At 55.9% G+C, this 14,322-nt stretch overlaps 1 protein-coding gene across 5 annotated transcripts in view; it reads right to left on the reverse strand.

Moving 5' to 3' along the window:
• Positions 1–14,322, reverse strand: part of AKNA (AT-hook transcription factor) — a 55,053-nt gene that overhangs the window by 17,948 nt on the left and 22,783 nt on the right. For all 5 annotated transcript variants that reach the window (XM_008273396.4, XM_008273397.4, XM_070055844.1 and 2 more), the window contains 5 exons: positions 10,052–10,211; positions 9,278–9,432; positions 5,542–5,601; positions 2,174–2,301; positions 1,472–1,691 (listed from right to left, as the gene is read on the reverse strand). In XM_008273396.4, the coding sequence (XP_008271618.2) occupies positions 1,472–1,691; positions 2,174–2,301; positions 5,542–5,601; positions 9,278–9,432; positions 10,052–10,211 (723 nt within the window). The remainder of the gene's footprint in view (positions 1–1,471; positions 1,692–2,173; positions 2,302–5,541; positions 5,602–9,277; positions 9,433–10,051; positions 10,212–14,322) is intronic.

Below are 14,322 nucleotides of genomic sequence, written 5' to 3' on the forward strand. Positions count from 1 at the left end.
CCAGAGAGGCAGAGGGGCAGAGACTCAGCAGGTACGCAGCCACCACCCTGACGCACCTGCCTCACGCCAGGCCCCTGCTGGGTGCTGAGGCCTTGCCCTCGCTAACACACAGCCCATCCACACTTCTGCAAAATGATCTTCAGTCCTGGCTGAGCGCTGAGCACTGAGCACCTCCTGTGTGCCAGTCACCATCCAGGCATCACTTCTCAAGCCCGCAAGCATGGATGCCTCCCTTCAACCCATTTGACGGACAGGAAATGGAGGCTCAGGTGATCTGCCCAAAGCCACAAAGAGCTGAGATTCGCACCCAGATCTCCTGCCATCAGCACCTCTCCTGTGCCCCTCCCTCTCCAATTCCAGCCTGGCTGCCCAGTACCTTAGCACCTTTCACTGCAGGAGCCCAGCGGCCCCTCAAAGCGACACACTCAGGAGATGCCGCCTGGTAGGGTTTGCCCATTACCTGGGCTGAGCACATTGTGGGGGAATTTTCCCCAAATCACGGGCCAGCAAGGCCTCCGTGGTCAGGGATGTCCCAGCCTCCCAACCCTCGCCGGACCCTGCCCCCCTAACAAGCGGAGTCATCGTCCTGCTCCGATCCTCCCCAGCGGGGACACAGGGACCTCAGCACTGCGCCTGGGTGGTCTTTGCACACTCAGTTTGCAAAAAGGAGATGGGGATCGTCTCTCGGGGGCTGCGATGAGCTGGAAGGACTTCTACAAAGCCCCTCCTGTGTGGTGCTCGCCTGGGCCGTCCATCTTTGAAGATGCCCCCCAAGCACCCAGCACGACAGGCTCGAAGCCGGAGGCCATTCCTGGTGCCCTCGTCTCTCACGGCCACTCCCGGAACAGTCAGCCGTGCTGCCACACCTGTCCCAAGCCCATGCACATCTCTCGCTGTGTCCTGCCTCCCCTCGCCCCGGCTCAGCTTGTTTCACCAGCAAACCAGCTTCCCTCGTCGCACTGGGAAGCCCAGAAGAGTTAAAGACCACACTCCCAACGTGATCTACAAACCCCTATGTCATGCAGCCCCTGCCCGCCTCTCCAGCCATTCTCAGATGGCTTTTCCCTTCATGCCCCACGTTCTAGCCACAGGGCCTTTGCACGAGCTGCTTTCCCAGCTGGAGTGGCTTTCTTCTTCTGCACTGAGTCATTTCACCCTACCTTCAGGTCTCATTTGAATATTCCTTTGACACGCCCCTCCCAAACACAGTCCTGGGGCCCCCTATTCTCTTTTCACAGAATCCCACCTTCCCCTTTCCGAGCACTGATCATGAAGCAACTGTGTACCGAGTTCAACCACACTGAAAACTCCAGGAGGGAAGAGGCCACTTCCCTCCCCTGTCCTCACACCTCCCTGATCCTACCATGCGTTGGGGTCCTGGCCTTGGTAAATACTTCATAAATATGCAAATCAGCAAAGACAGGAACAAATGAAGGAAGGCCCAGCCCAATATGGCTATGCAGAGGGGTACCTCCAGGAAGGCGGTCTCACTGTCTGGTGCGGGGGTCTGTCCCGGAGGGGTGGGCAGATGTCTGGGCTGGCGGGATGAGGGCATGGCTGGCGCAATGTCCGGCGCAATGTCCGGAGCTGAGTCGCACCCAGACGGCTCAGGGGCTTGCTGGGTCTGGTTCACGAGGTCCTTCAGCTCTTCCAGACGAGTTCCCAGATGGTAGATCTTCATTTCCAGCTCCCTGGGATGGGGCAAGGTCAGTGTTAGGAGCCCTGGGCGGCAGCCCCATCAGGCAGGTCTGGGAGGCCAGGTATCACAGCAGAGACCCAGGGGAGGCCTCAGCATTTGCATAATGGTAATGAACTCCAAACAAACAAGATGAAAGGAGACTGCACTGGGCATTGGGAGTCCTCGCCTGGGCTTTCCCTGGGCCACCCACAGGCTGCGGGACCTTAAGGAAACCGCATCCCCCTCTGGCCTCAGTTTCCCCACAACCCAACATGGGGCCTCAGCTCTTGTATCCAGAGTGTCTTCTCTCTGCAGTATGTCTGTCCAAAGAACACAATCTCAGTGTTCCAGTGGTCCACCATGTGGATGTGTCACTACCTGGGGGAGGATTTCTCTCTGCTTCTCTTGTGTGCGCATTATGAGGACCAAGTGACCCTCTCCAGGTGACAGAGGGAACCCGGGGGCCTGCTCCTTCCACCTCCCCCCAGCACGTACCTGCCAGGATCAAATTTCCCAGGTGTCCCCTCGGAGCCTGCAAGCTGCCGGGCCAGGTGCTGCGCCCTGCTGGCCTTCAGGTATTCCTCCTCCAGGGCCCTATGGGCAGCCTGTAGCCGCTGGAAGCCCTGAAACCAGACCAAGCCACACGACCTGAGTGCCCAGCCCCAGGTGCAGGCTCTGTTCCTGCAGACACAGCCCCATGAGAAGGCTTGGGGCAGGGAAAGTGGTGGTTGGGAGGGGGGATGGCACTCAGGGGCCCCTGAGTCACCAGGAGCCAGAGGCTGGGGGTTGGAAATCTCTGGAAGCTGCCTGTACTGGTGGGGCTCTCTGTCGTCAGACTGGCATGGCAAAGGCACCACTTAGGGCCTGGGCACCAGCTGTTCCTGGGTAAACAGACAAGGATTGCAAGGCACCATGACAGCTGCAGCGCAAAACACAGTATCCCTATGTTCCAGACAGACCTCACCCCTGGGAGATGCTGGGTCCTTAGCCTGGATTTGCAAAGTCAGTCATTCTCTTCCTGAATCCTTGTGAACTGCCAGGACAGATGGTGTCCCCCTTCACACTGTCAGTAACCACACCTAACACACTGGGCCTCAAGGCTGATGCCCTCTGCACTTCTTCATCTCACCTTCAGCACAATCCCAGTGAGGGGTCATTTACCATCTGAGTGCAAAATGATGAAACCAACACACAGAGAGGCTATGCAAGTTGGTGCCGAGTCAAGACTGGAACCCAGGTCCTAACAATGACGCTGGGCCTCCAGGGTTAACGTGACCACACGCAGTATGTGGCTAAAACCACAGGAAGTAGGGCCCTGTGCTCTGCTGGAAATCGTCCCTGTCCTTCCCAACTCTGACAGGGCACGTGGGGGCCAAGACATCCCAGTCAGGCCTGATCTGCCTGCAGGGAGGAAGAAGATGAAGGGCTTTACGTGATTTGTGATTCCATGGAAGGGACCAGAGCAGGTGAAGTGCAAGAAACCAGACTCAGAAAGACAAACACTGGGGCCGGCGCTGTGGCGTAGCGGGTAAAGCTGCCACCTGCAGTGCCTATGGGTGCTGGTTCAAGTCCTGACTGCTCCACTTCCGATCCAGCTCTCTGCCATAGAATAGAAAAGCAGTAGAAGATGGCCCAAGTGCTTGGGCCCCTGCATTCACAAGGGAGACCCAGAGGAAGCTCCTGGCTCCTGGCTTCAGATCAGCAGAGCTCCAGCCATTGCAGCCAATTGGGGAGTGAACCAGCAGATGGAAGACCTCTCTTTCTCTCTCTCTCTCTGCTTCTCCTCTCTGTGTAACACTGACTTTCAAATAAATAAATCTTAAAAAGAAAGAAAGAAAGAAAGAAAGAAAGAAAGAAAGAAAGACAGACAAACACTGCAGAGTCTCATGGGGATGTAAGAAAGCTGGATGGCCTGGGAGCAGGGGGCAGCACCGTGGGCCACAGAGGCCAGCAGGGGCAGAGGCGGGGGATAGGAGGTGGCTCACAGGGAGCAACACGGGATGAGAAAGGAGGAATCAGGAGCAGTGTTCTCCTGCACAGTAGGGCGGCCAGGCTCTGCAACGATGACTATATTTCAGAAAGAACTACAAGAGAGGAGACAGAAAGAAGCTGTCAATGTCGAAGCAGACGGACGTGCTAACCCCTGACGTGGTCACTACGCATTGCATACATGGTTGGAATCGTCACACCGTGTGCCACAGACACGCACCACTGGTGTCAAGTAAGAATGCAAGAAAAGGCAGGGTGTTCATTTTCAAGGCCCCTGATGGCGCGTTTGCTGATGTGACACCCATCACCCACTGTGCAACTGGCAAGCATGTGTGCCATCCCCGCGACAGCACAGGAGAACACTGACGACGTTGCGTGTCTTTAGAAACTTCCCGTGCTGTGCCCCACCTTCTTAGCTCCTCTCCCGACCCTGCCGTGTCAGTGGGTCTCCCTGCCTGCCAGCTTCTGCCTGGGTCTGTGCAGAGGGAGGGACCTACAAGAGACCACAGTGTGGGAGGGGAGAGGCCTGGGGGTGGGGTCCGCTCAGACAGCTGCAGCTCCCTGGGCTCAAGGCCTGGTGGGTTCCCCGATGCCACCCCCAACTGTGATGACAGCCCCTTCCCCGACCCCTGCACTGCCAGCTCCGAGGTCTCCACCTGCTCCTCACTGGGATGCTGACTGATACATCAGGAATCTAAATTGGATGTACGGCTAGAGTTACCTGAAACTCCCAAGCCCAAAAGGAAGTAACAATCTCCTCTACTAGGCCCAACTTCCAAAGTCCTAGCAACCACTTTTTTTTTTTTTTTTTTTTTTTTTAAGATTTTTATTTATTTACTTGAAAGTCAGAGTTACAGAGAGGCAGAGGCAGAGGCAGAGAGAGAGGTCTTCTATCTGCTGGTTCACTCCCTGGATGGCTGCAATGGCCGGAGCTGAACCAATCTGAAGCCAGGAGCCAGGAGCTTCTTCCAGGTCTCCCATGTGGGTGCAGGGTTCCGAGAGCTGGGGTCATCTTCCACCACTTTCCCAGGTCATTAGCAGGCAGCTGGATTGGAAGTGGAGCAGTTAACTGGCGCTATACAAGCGCTGGCCCCTGCAACTACTTTTATAATGGGAAAAAAGACAGGGAGCTTTTCTGCTTGTTGCAAGGCAGTCTGAGCAATGGGAAGCACTCCCTGGCAGTGATCATGACCCTGGACTTGGGAGTCAGACCTGGCTACAGGTTCTGCTGCCCACAAGTTAGGAGGCTTTCAAAGCAGCTTTCTGGGTGTTAAGTTCCATCCTGGTTAAAGAAGATGATGACTGGGGCAGGTGCTGTGGCGTAGCAGGTAGAGTCACTGCCTGCGATGCCAGCATCCCACACAGGCTCTGGTTGGGGTCCTGGCTGCTCCACTTCCAATCCAGCTCCCAGCTAATGGCCTGGGAAAAGCAGTGAATTCCCAAGATACTTGGGTTCCTGCCACCCAGGTCCAAAACCTGGATGCAGCTCCTGGTTCCTGGCTTTGGCTTGGCTCAGCCCTAGCCATTGTGACCACCTGGGGAGTAAACCAGCAGGTAGAAGAGCGCACTCTCTCTCTCTCTCTCTCTCTCTGTAACTTTTTCAGATAAATGAATACATCTTAAAAAAATAATACGGTGGTGACGAGAACTGCCTCTGCAGGCTCATGGGGGTGATGGCAGCACCTGGGGCACCACCATGGCTTCATCGGCGGTAACTGCTGTGCTATCAGGATGGCTCCCCTGAGGGTGCTGAGCAGGAGCCGCTTGCTCTGAACACAGGCGCTGTGCGGGATTCTCCCCTCTGCCTCTTGCAGCAGAACCGGCTCCAGACACTCAGCTATGGGAGACGGGCCATCTCCCGACTTGGGCCGTACCTTGAGCTGGTTCCGGGGCGTGAGCTGGCCTGCCTGCATCAGCCCTTCGAAGGAGTCCACCTGGACATTGGGAGGGGAAGGAAAAAGGCTCCATTAATGCAGACCCTGAAGATGAACCTTGCACAGCCCCCACTCTCAGCCACATTCCTGCTTTGGCACAAACCACTGGGTCTGGCCTTGGAAGACAGGCTTTCTACCATGCACAGATTCCACTGCTGGCCTCAGCCAGAGCAGCCTTAGAGAAAACCCTGGTGGAATCTGCAGGTGTTCACAGACAACAAAGTACACTTATGCACGTGTATGAAGACCTGCAACACCAGGATACGGCTGTGTGTGTGTGGAGGGCGGGCAGGGGTGGGGGGGCAGGGGAGCAGGAAACAGCCTAAATGCCTGTCCATGGAACAGCAGGAGGAAGGTACATGTGGATGCTCTGCTGTGTAAGTACCCCCTAGACCTGTTTTTCAGGGTCAAAGCCAGGTACATGGTTTGCTACCATTTGTATCAAATACATAGGGAATCACAAAGGAAGGTGCGAATGCATTTTCCTGTACGATTGTCCCTTAGTATGCATAGGGGATTGATTCTAGGACCTCTCTCCACCTCAAGGACACCAAGTCCCTTATGGAAATGGCGTAGCTGGGCCTGGTGTCGCATCCAGTTAAGCCGCCGCTTGCTATAGCAGCATCCACTAACAGAGCGCTGGTTCGAGGCCTGGCTGCTCCGCTTCCGACTCAGCTCCCTGCCAATGTCCCCGGGAAGGTGGTGGAGGATGGCTTAATGCTTGGGCCCCAGCCACCAATGTGAGAGACCCAGGTTGTGTTCCTATCGCCTGGCTTTGGCCTGGCCCAGCCCAGCTGCTGCAGTCCTTTGGGGAATGAACCAGTGGGCAGAAGACACGTTTCTTTCTGTCTCTGTCCCTTTCTCTGTCATTCTGTCTTTCAAAACTAAATCTTTAAAAAAAAAAATGGTTTGCATTTGTACATGACCTATATAGACATCTCATATATTTTAAGTCACTTCTAGAATATTTATGATATCTAATGCAATGTAAGGAGTCATTCTAATGTACTGTTTAGGAACAATGACAAGGAAAAAAAAGCCTGACCATTTCCAGCACAGACACAGCTTTCTAAAAAACATTTTTCACCCGTGGTTGGTTGCATGCACAGATGCAGAGTCGTGGATAGGGAGGGCAGACTGCAGAGGCCAGACTATTTCTAGGAGGACTCCAGGGGATGAGCCCTGGGTGGCTGGCAGACAGTGACAGAGGGGGATTTTCTACGGTATGGTCTTTACCTCCGCTGAACTTGGAACCATGTGATTTCAGAATAAATAAATACCCCCAAATCCATATTCCAGTTTGGGGCATTAAATGAGCCGAGGCACAACACAGCGTACGTGCCATCGCTTCCACGGGTGCGCGTGTGTGCCCTGCAGAGGTTCTCGTGGGTAGGAGGGAAGTCTGACTTTCCACTGCAAATGGCCTTCGCACTGTGTGATGGTCTTTGCTACATGCGTCTTTTGCCTTTCTAAAACATTGCTTTTTTAAGATTTGTTTATTTATTTGAAAGGCAGAGTTATAGAGAGGCTGAGGCAGAGAGAGAGAGAGAGAGAGAGAGAGAGAGAGAGAGAGAGTCTTCCATTCACTGGTTCACTCCCCAAGTGGCCACAACAACCGGAGCTGCCCCGATCTGAAACCAGGAGCCGGGAGCTTCTTCCGGGTCTCCTGGCCTTGGCCTGACCCTGCTCCAAATGTTGTGGTAATCTGTGGAGTGACTGGGGCCATCTTCCACTGCTTTCCCAGCCTGTAGCAGAGAGCTATATTGGAAGTGGAGCAGCCGGGACTCGAACTGCAGGCGGCGGCTTTACCCGCTACGCCACAGCGGTGGCCCCTCTAAAAAATTCTTAATTAAAAAATAGGCAAGGACCAACTTTTTAAAATCTAATTTACTTCCCTAACATAAAGTGACTGGCTCTCATATAAATAAATATTTGAAAAGGAAATCAGGAAAAGGAACGAAGTACTTGTCCATGCTATCCTAACCTGGATTAAAACCTTTGAAAAACCTCATGGTGAGGGTGAGGGAAAGGCATCAGAGAGAAAAACACAAATGCTGAATGAATCCACTGACGCATCCATGAAGACAGAAAGTAGGTGAGCAGCTGGCAGGAGCTGGGGGACGCGGAGTGGGGTGTGACATAAACCGCACGGGGTTTTTCCCTGGGTGATGAAGAGGTTGTAGAACTGGGTGTGGGGACCAGTGCAGGGGCGTGGTGAACTGAGCTGCTGCCCACGACACCAGCAATCCCATATCAAGCACCACTTCAAGTCCCAGCTGTGGTGCTTCTGCTCCACTCCCTGCTAATGCACCCGGAAGGCAGTGGGTAGTGGCTCAAGTACTTGGGCCCCTGCTACCCAGGTGGGAGACCAGGATGGAGTTCTGGGACTCTGGCTTCAGACCAGCCCAGCCCTGGCTGTTGAAGCCATTTGGGGCGTGAAGCAGCAGGTAGAAGATCTCTCTCACTCTGCCTTTCAAATAGTATTATTATTATTCAAATATTATCATTTTATTTATTTATTTGATTTGATTATGATGATAGCTGTACAACTGTGAATACAGTAAAAGCCACCAAAATACACATTTCAAATGAGTGAATTGTATGGTATGTGAATTACAGCTCAACAAAGTTGATACCAAAAAGAGAAGCAAAGCATGGTGGCGCTCTCTGAAGGAATTGCACCATGGACACAGTGGTGCATGTAACAGTTGCATTTCCCTTTTTGCACTGGCAACTAAGACACTCAAAGCCCAGTGTGTGAGTGCGGTCCCAGAGAACACTGTGTTGGCTCACTTCACACTAAGTTTAGTTCTTCTGCCTTTACTTCCCCCGCCCTAGTTTCTTCACTTCCGCTTTCAGAAAGCAGCAAAACATAATGTTTGTCCAATCTGCTTTAGGGCACGTTTGTAACAGGGCCAAGAGTGCAGATGTAAATAGACCTGCCCACAATTTACAGTCACTTGGAACTGTTATGAAAATGCCCCGGTCCAGGGCCGGTGCTGGGGCGCAGTAGGTTAAGCCTCTGCCTGCAGCACTGGTATCCCATAGGGGTGCCGGTTTGTGTCCCGGCTGCTCTGCTTCTGATCCAGTTCCCTGCTAATGCCCTGGAAAACAGTGGAAGATGGCTTAAGTGCTTGGGGCCCTTGCACCAGCATGGGAGACTCAGAAGAAACTCCTGGCTCCTGGCTTCAGATCAGCCCAGCTCTGGCCTGTGTGGATGGAAGACCTTTCTCTCTGTCTCTCTGTCTATAACTCTGCCTCTCAAATAAATAAATACAATCTTAAAAAAGAAAGCAAAGAGCACGCCACGCCCTGTGAGAAGTAACGGAGAACTGACTTCCACACTGACAGGAACTGAGAAAGTGAGGTGACTCATCCCGGAGGGGACAGGCAGAGTGGAGGTCCCCCTGCCAGAATCCTGGAAAGGCCGAGCCTCCCAGGAGGCCAAACGGGACAGCCTTTCAAGCCCAGCTGAAGGATTTCTGATGAGACCAAAAAGGGGGCGAAACCCAGCGCGGGGGCTGCGTGGGAACAACCGGTGGGAGGGTCACGTTTCCCGAAGGCCACGTTCACTCGGCGCAGACAGAGCACGCGGGGGTCTCGCAGGCGGTCTCAGAGGCCCTGCCCTCTGCAGGTGAGTTCAGTCCTGCTGGGGTGCACCTGCGGTTCCACTCACCTGGGCCAGGATCCGATGGGCCTGAGAAGCCAGTGCCTCGGTCCACTCCGCAGGGGGCTGCTCCGGGGCGATGGCCTGGTCTTCTGGGAGCCAGCCTGGGGTGGGCAGGCTGGGGGGCGAGGAGGCACCCAGGTCTCCTCGAGCCATCGGCCACCCTGTAACACACAAGTGTTGAACACTGGGGCCCCAGACAGCTGTTGTGGAGGCTCCAGGCACCACTGCCATCCACAAGCCACAGCTCAGCCGTCTTGCATGCGTGAATAATGAGGTGCAGACGCGCCCTGGTTGGCACAGCTGGAAGGAGTGGAGCCATGCCAGGCCTCTGGGTTTCCAGCCAATGGGATGGGCCTTAACTCAGGAGACGTGGGGTCAAGTCCCCATCCCTCCCCAACACAGCTACGTGACCTTCACCGTGTCCTCACCTCTCTGAGCCCTGGTCTCTGTGACTGTCACTGGGGCAGCAATGGTGCCCATCTCACCAGGCTGACACCCCAGTGCAGGGCCTGGCCCCTGCGTGGACTCTCCAAGGCCGAGCGTCTTTGTCGTGCAACTCACTCAAGATGGCTAAGATGGCACATGCCAGGGCCGGGGCTGCAGGTCAGCGGTACACTTGGCAGATCGCCAGGTGACCCCAGGTCAGAGGGCTCAGGGAGGGGCCTCGCCTAGCTCCGTCCCCTGCCCGAAGCTAGTGCTGTCCCCAGGGCGAACCAGGGCCCCTCAGAGCAGATCCACAGGCGGGAGGTGCCCCCAGCCACACACCCCTCCCAGACTCACCTGAGGCCTCCGAGCTCTGGGGGTCTGTGGCGGGGGCTGGCCACCACTGTGCTGAGCGGGGCTGCGGAATGGTGAAGGACAAGGCCTGGGCCCCCTGCACCGGCCTCCCCTTGTGCTGGGTGCTGTGGCTGGGCTGGGGAGGGTCCCAGTACAGGTTCACCTGTGTAGAAGAGCAAAGGCAGGGCCTAGTCAGAGGCGGGCACACCCCACCAGAAAGGCCACAGCGCCACCTCCACTAGGGAGCTCAGCAAACACGCGGGCAACAGTGACTACCCTGTCCTGGGGCCCGTGGGCGGGGGCTGACCTGAAGGGGAGGCAGGGCAGGGGCCGTCATCCCCATTTTATAGATGAAGAAACTGAGACTCAGAGAGCTTACGGCACCTACTCAACATCTCCAGCTGGGGACTCAATTCAGCCTCAAAATCTACAGTTCGGGGGCTGGCGCTGTGGTGTAGCAGGTAAAGCTGTCACCTGCAGTGCCGGCATCCACATGGGCGCCGGTTTTAGTCCCGGCTGCTCCACTTTGATCCAGCTCTCTGCTGTGGCCTGGGAAAGCAGTAGAAGATGCCCCAAGTCCTTGGGCCCCTGCACGCATGTGGGAGACTCAGAAGAAGCTTCTGGCTCTTGGCTTCCAATCAGCCCAACTCTGGCTGTTGTGGCCAATTGGGGAGTGAACCAGCAGATGGAAGACCTCTCTCTCCCTCTGCCTCTCCTCTCTCTCTGTGCAACTCTACCTCTCAAGTAAATAAACAAAAATCTTAAAAAAAAAAATCTACAGTTGGCCAATGACTTCTACTAACAATAATGGTTACAGTATAATTATAACAGAATGACTATACAACACTCATCACACAATTATTAATCTTAATGAAACTGTAAACATTTCCAATCATTTTATCATATTGGTAATATTGTAATATAATATTGATAATAGCAACTAATGGATGAATGAGCCACCAAGTAAACCAACAAATCCCTCCCTCCCTGGTAGCAAAGCTCCATCATTTGAGGGTGGATTTTTTTTTTAAATTACTTACTTATTTATTTGAAAGGCAGAGTTATAGAGAGAGAGGTAGAGACAAAGAGAGATTTTCTATCTGGTGGTTTACTCCCCAAATGACTGGAACAGTTGGGACTGGGAGCCTGGAGCTCCACCCGGGTCTCCCATCTGGGTGGCAGGGCCCCAAGCATGTGGGCCATCTTCCGCGGATTTCTCAGGTGCACTAGCAGGAAGCGGGATCAGAAGTGGAGCAGCAGGGACTCCAACTGGAGCTCATGTTGGATGCAGGTGCTGCGGGCGGTGGCTTAACCCCATGTACCACAACGCAGGTGCCCAGGGAATGGACTTAATTTGTCCAACAGCCCAGGTTGGGAGGGAGAAGTCTGGAGTCAGGCAGATGACCAGGAAAGACCCTTTGGAGCTCACACGGGGAAGCTGGCTTGGAGCTGAGCTTACAAAGTGATGGTCTGGGGTTGTGACTGAGGCTTAGTGGGCACAGCCATGGCTATAGGTTGATGTTTCCACATGGCAGAAGCACAGGTGAGGAGTGGCGACGGACGCTGGATGGCCCACAGAGGTGGAAATATTCACAACCTGGCCCTTCGCAGACAAAGCTTGCCAAGCCTGGCTCAGCATCCAGGCTCAGCTGGCCTGGGTTCATGTCCAGGCTCTGCCACTGCACACCTCTGAGTCCTAGGGTAGCTGACTTATTTATCATTAGCTGGCTGCTGGTCTACTTTCCAAATGCCTGGGCTGGGCCAGGCCGAGGTCAAGAGCTGGGAACTCAATCCAGGTCTCCCAGGCGGGTGGCAGGAACCCACTGCTGCCTCCCAGGGTCCTCATTAGCAGGAGGCTGGAGTCAGGAGCCAGAGTCCAGGCACTTCAATATGCAACAGGGGCGTCTTAACCGCTAGGCCAAACACTTGTCCTGGAGCAGCTGATCTGGCTAACCTCTGTGTGCACAAGGTAAATGCTCAGTAAATCTCAGTTGCCAACTCCGCATTCATCACCATCACCACCACCACCATCATCATTACCATTACCAGCACCAATATCTCTGCGGCCATCGCCATCATCACCATCACCATGGAGTCTGTGGTACCTCGGTGGGACCTGCTCCTCAGGGGGTCAGGTGGATCCTCTTAACTGTCCCCTATAGCCCCGAGGTGGGGAATGGGCAGCTTAGGGTGGGCCTGCTGGAGGTGGCTCCCTGGCACCTGGCCAAGCAGTACCTCCTGTTCAAGCTGCACTCCAATTCCCAGCTGTGGCAGAAAACCCTACCCCGGCACGCCCGGGCCCCCGCCACTCCCCCTCTCAGGCCCAGCCTGGCTAGATGAGAACAAAGCTGGATTTTAATAATCCCCCCACCATCTGCTCTGAGGCCTGCCCTCCTGTGGGGCTCGCCACCAGCATCCTCTCCCCAAGAGGTGACCTGAATCCTGGGGAGCCTTCCCCAGCCCTCCCTGGGGCCCAGGTGGGGAGCACCAGGAAACCCGCGGCTCCCAGGCCAGGCGGGGCCTGGGGAAGCCCCTTTGTTGGAGGAATCCAGGAGGGGCTTGGAGCAGAGAGGCCCAAAGCCTGCAGCTGTCCAGGACTTGAGATGGGGCGGGGTTTCGGGTGGCAACTGCCCTGTGAGGATGTGGCCTGGCCTCCCAAGACCTGTCCCCTGGACACAGCCAGACCCACCCCAGGGAGCTGGGGGGGTCCCCTCCGAAGCCAGGGTGTTCCCGGCGGTACTCCCTGAGGGAGACATTGGCAAGGTGGTGGGTCAGGGAGTGTGGGGAACAAAGGGTTAAACAGATGACTGTTCTCTGCACAGATGGATTTCTCTCAGCCTTCAGAATGCTAATGGCCTTGATGAATGGGGCGGGAGGGGCAGGGTGGGGGAGCAGGAGTCCTTCCCTCAGCTCCTTTGAACACAGGAACCCCCACCCCCACCCCCACCCCCACGGGGGCATCTGGACCAGCCAGCAGCCATCAGAACACACTTTGGAAAAGATGGCTTTGATTCCCCCTCTGACCCAGTAATTCTTTCTAGGGTAATATTTGGTCACCTCAGCCCTTCTGCAGGCCCCTGAAGCCCAGACCGGGGACAGGGCTGGGTGGAGGTGGCAACAGGACAGTGAGATCACCATGCATGCTGGCCAGAGGCCAGGCAGAGAACAGAGCCCACCACTGATGCCCGACTCGCCAGGCTCCCTGCCCCACGCCTCCCAGCTGCCCAGCCGGGCTCCCTGGTCCTGCCCCAACCCAGCGGCTCCAGATCCACTGGGGCTGCCCAGCCCGGCCTTGGCACTCCCTGCTCAGCCTCCCGAGACACAGATCCTGCAGTTATCTGCTCCTGGTCTGTGCCAGGGATGTGGGCGCTGGGGCCCCATTGCAGAGTTCGAAGTCCAGCTGTGGCACCGACTCACTCAGTGATCGTGGCCAGTTACTTAGCCTGTCCGTGCCTCAGCTTCCCCAGCTGTAGATGACTCGGGAGAACGGGCAACAAGCACCACCCACTCGTGTTCTTGGGATTTCCATGCCAGGGCTTGCCCACCGGGGCAGGAGTCAGGCAGATGGGGGCTTAAGTCCCAACTTGCCCCTGACACCAGCTGTGCCATGTTGAGCAAACCACTCCACCTGGCTGGGCCACAGTCGAGAGGGTTGGGTGCAAAGACCCTAAGCCTGGGGCTTGGCCCTCTGAGTGGCTTAGGAATGTCCATCTCCTTCCCATGGATCCTCACCTGCTGCTGCCCTCCTACCTGCTGGGCCTGGCCGCGCCCACTCTGGCTCCCTCCCACACAGGTTCAGGCTCCCCACAGGGGCTCTGAGCATAGCTAAGGGGCTTGGCAGGTCCCGGCAGAGACAGGACTGTCTCGTGTCCTGGGCTCCCTGACCAGGGCTCTGAGCGGGACACTATCTTGGGGTCTCCCGCACCGAGGTGTCCAGAGCCCACCCCAGGCAGAGGGCAGAACCACAGCTGGCCTAGACCATCCTGGACCTGGGGCTCCGTTTTCTCCTCTGCATGCTGGGACCACAGCGCCGCCCCCTAGACACCCCAGGGGCAGCTGGGAGATGGGGGAGAGGAGGCCCTGCCTCTGGACCATGCCCAGCCTCGTCCTGAGGGCACCTGCAGGCCACAGAGTCATCTTTCCAGAAAAGCAGGAGAGGGGGGCTGAGCCCTTTCTGGCCCCTCCTACCTTCCCTCCCGTGACCCCTCGCACTCAAGCTGGGTCTGGGTTCCAGCCGGGCCGGGGTGAGAAGGGCTCTATGTCCCCCTGGTCAG

This window comes from Oryctolagus cuniculus, chromosome 1 (genome assembly GCF_964237555.1).
Source record: "Oryctolagus cuniculus chromosome 1, mOryCun1.1, whole genome shotgun sequence".
Taxonomy (NCBI): domain Eukaryota; kingdom Metazoa; phylum Chordata; class Mammalia; order Lagomorpha; family Leporidae; genus Oryctolagus; species Oryctolagus cuniculus.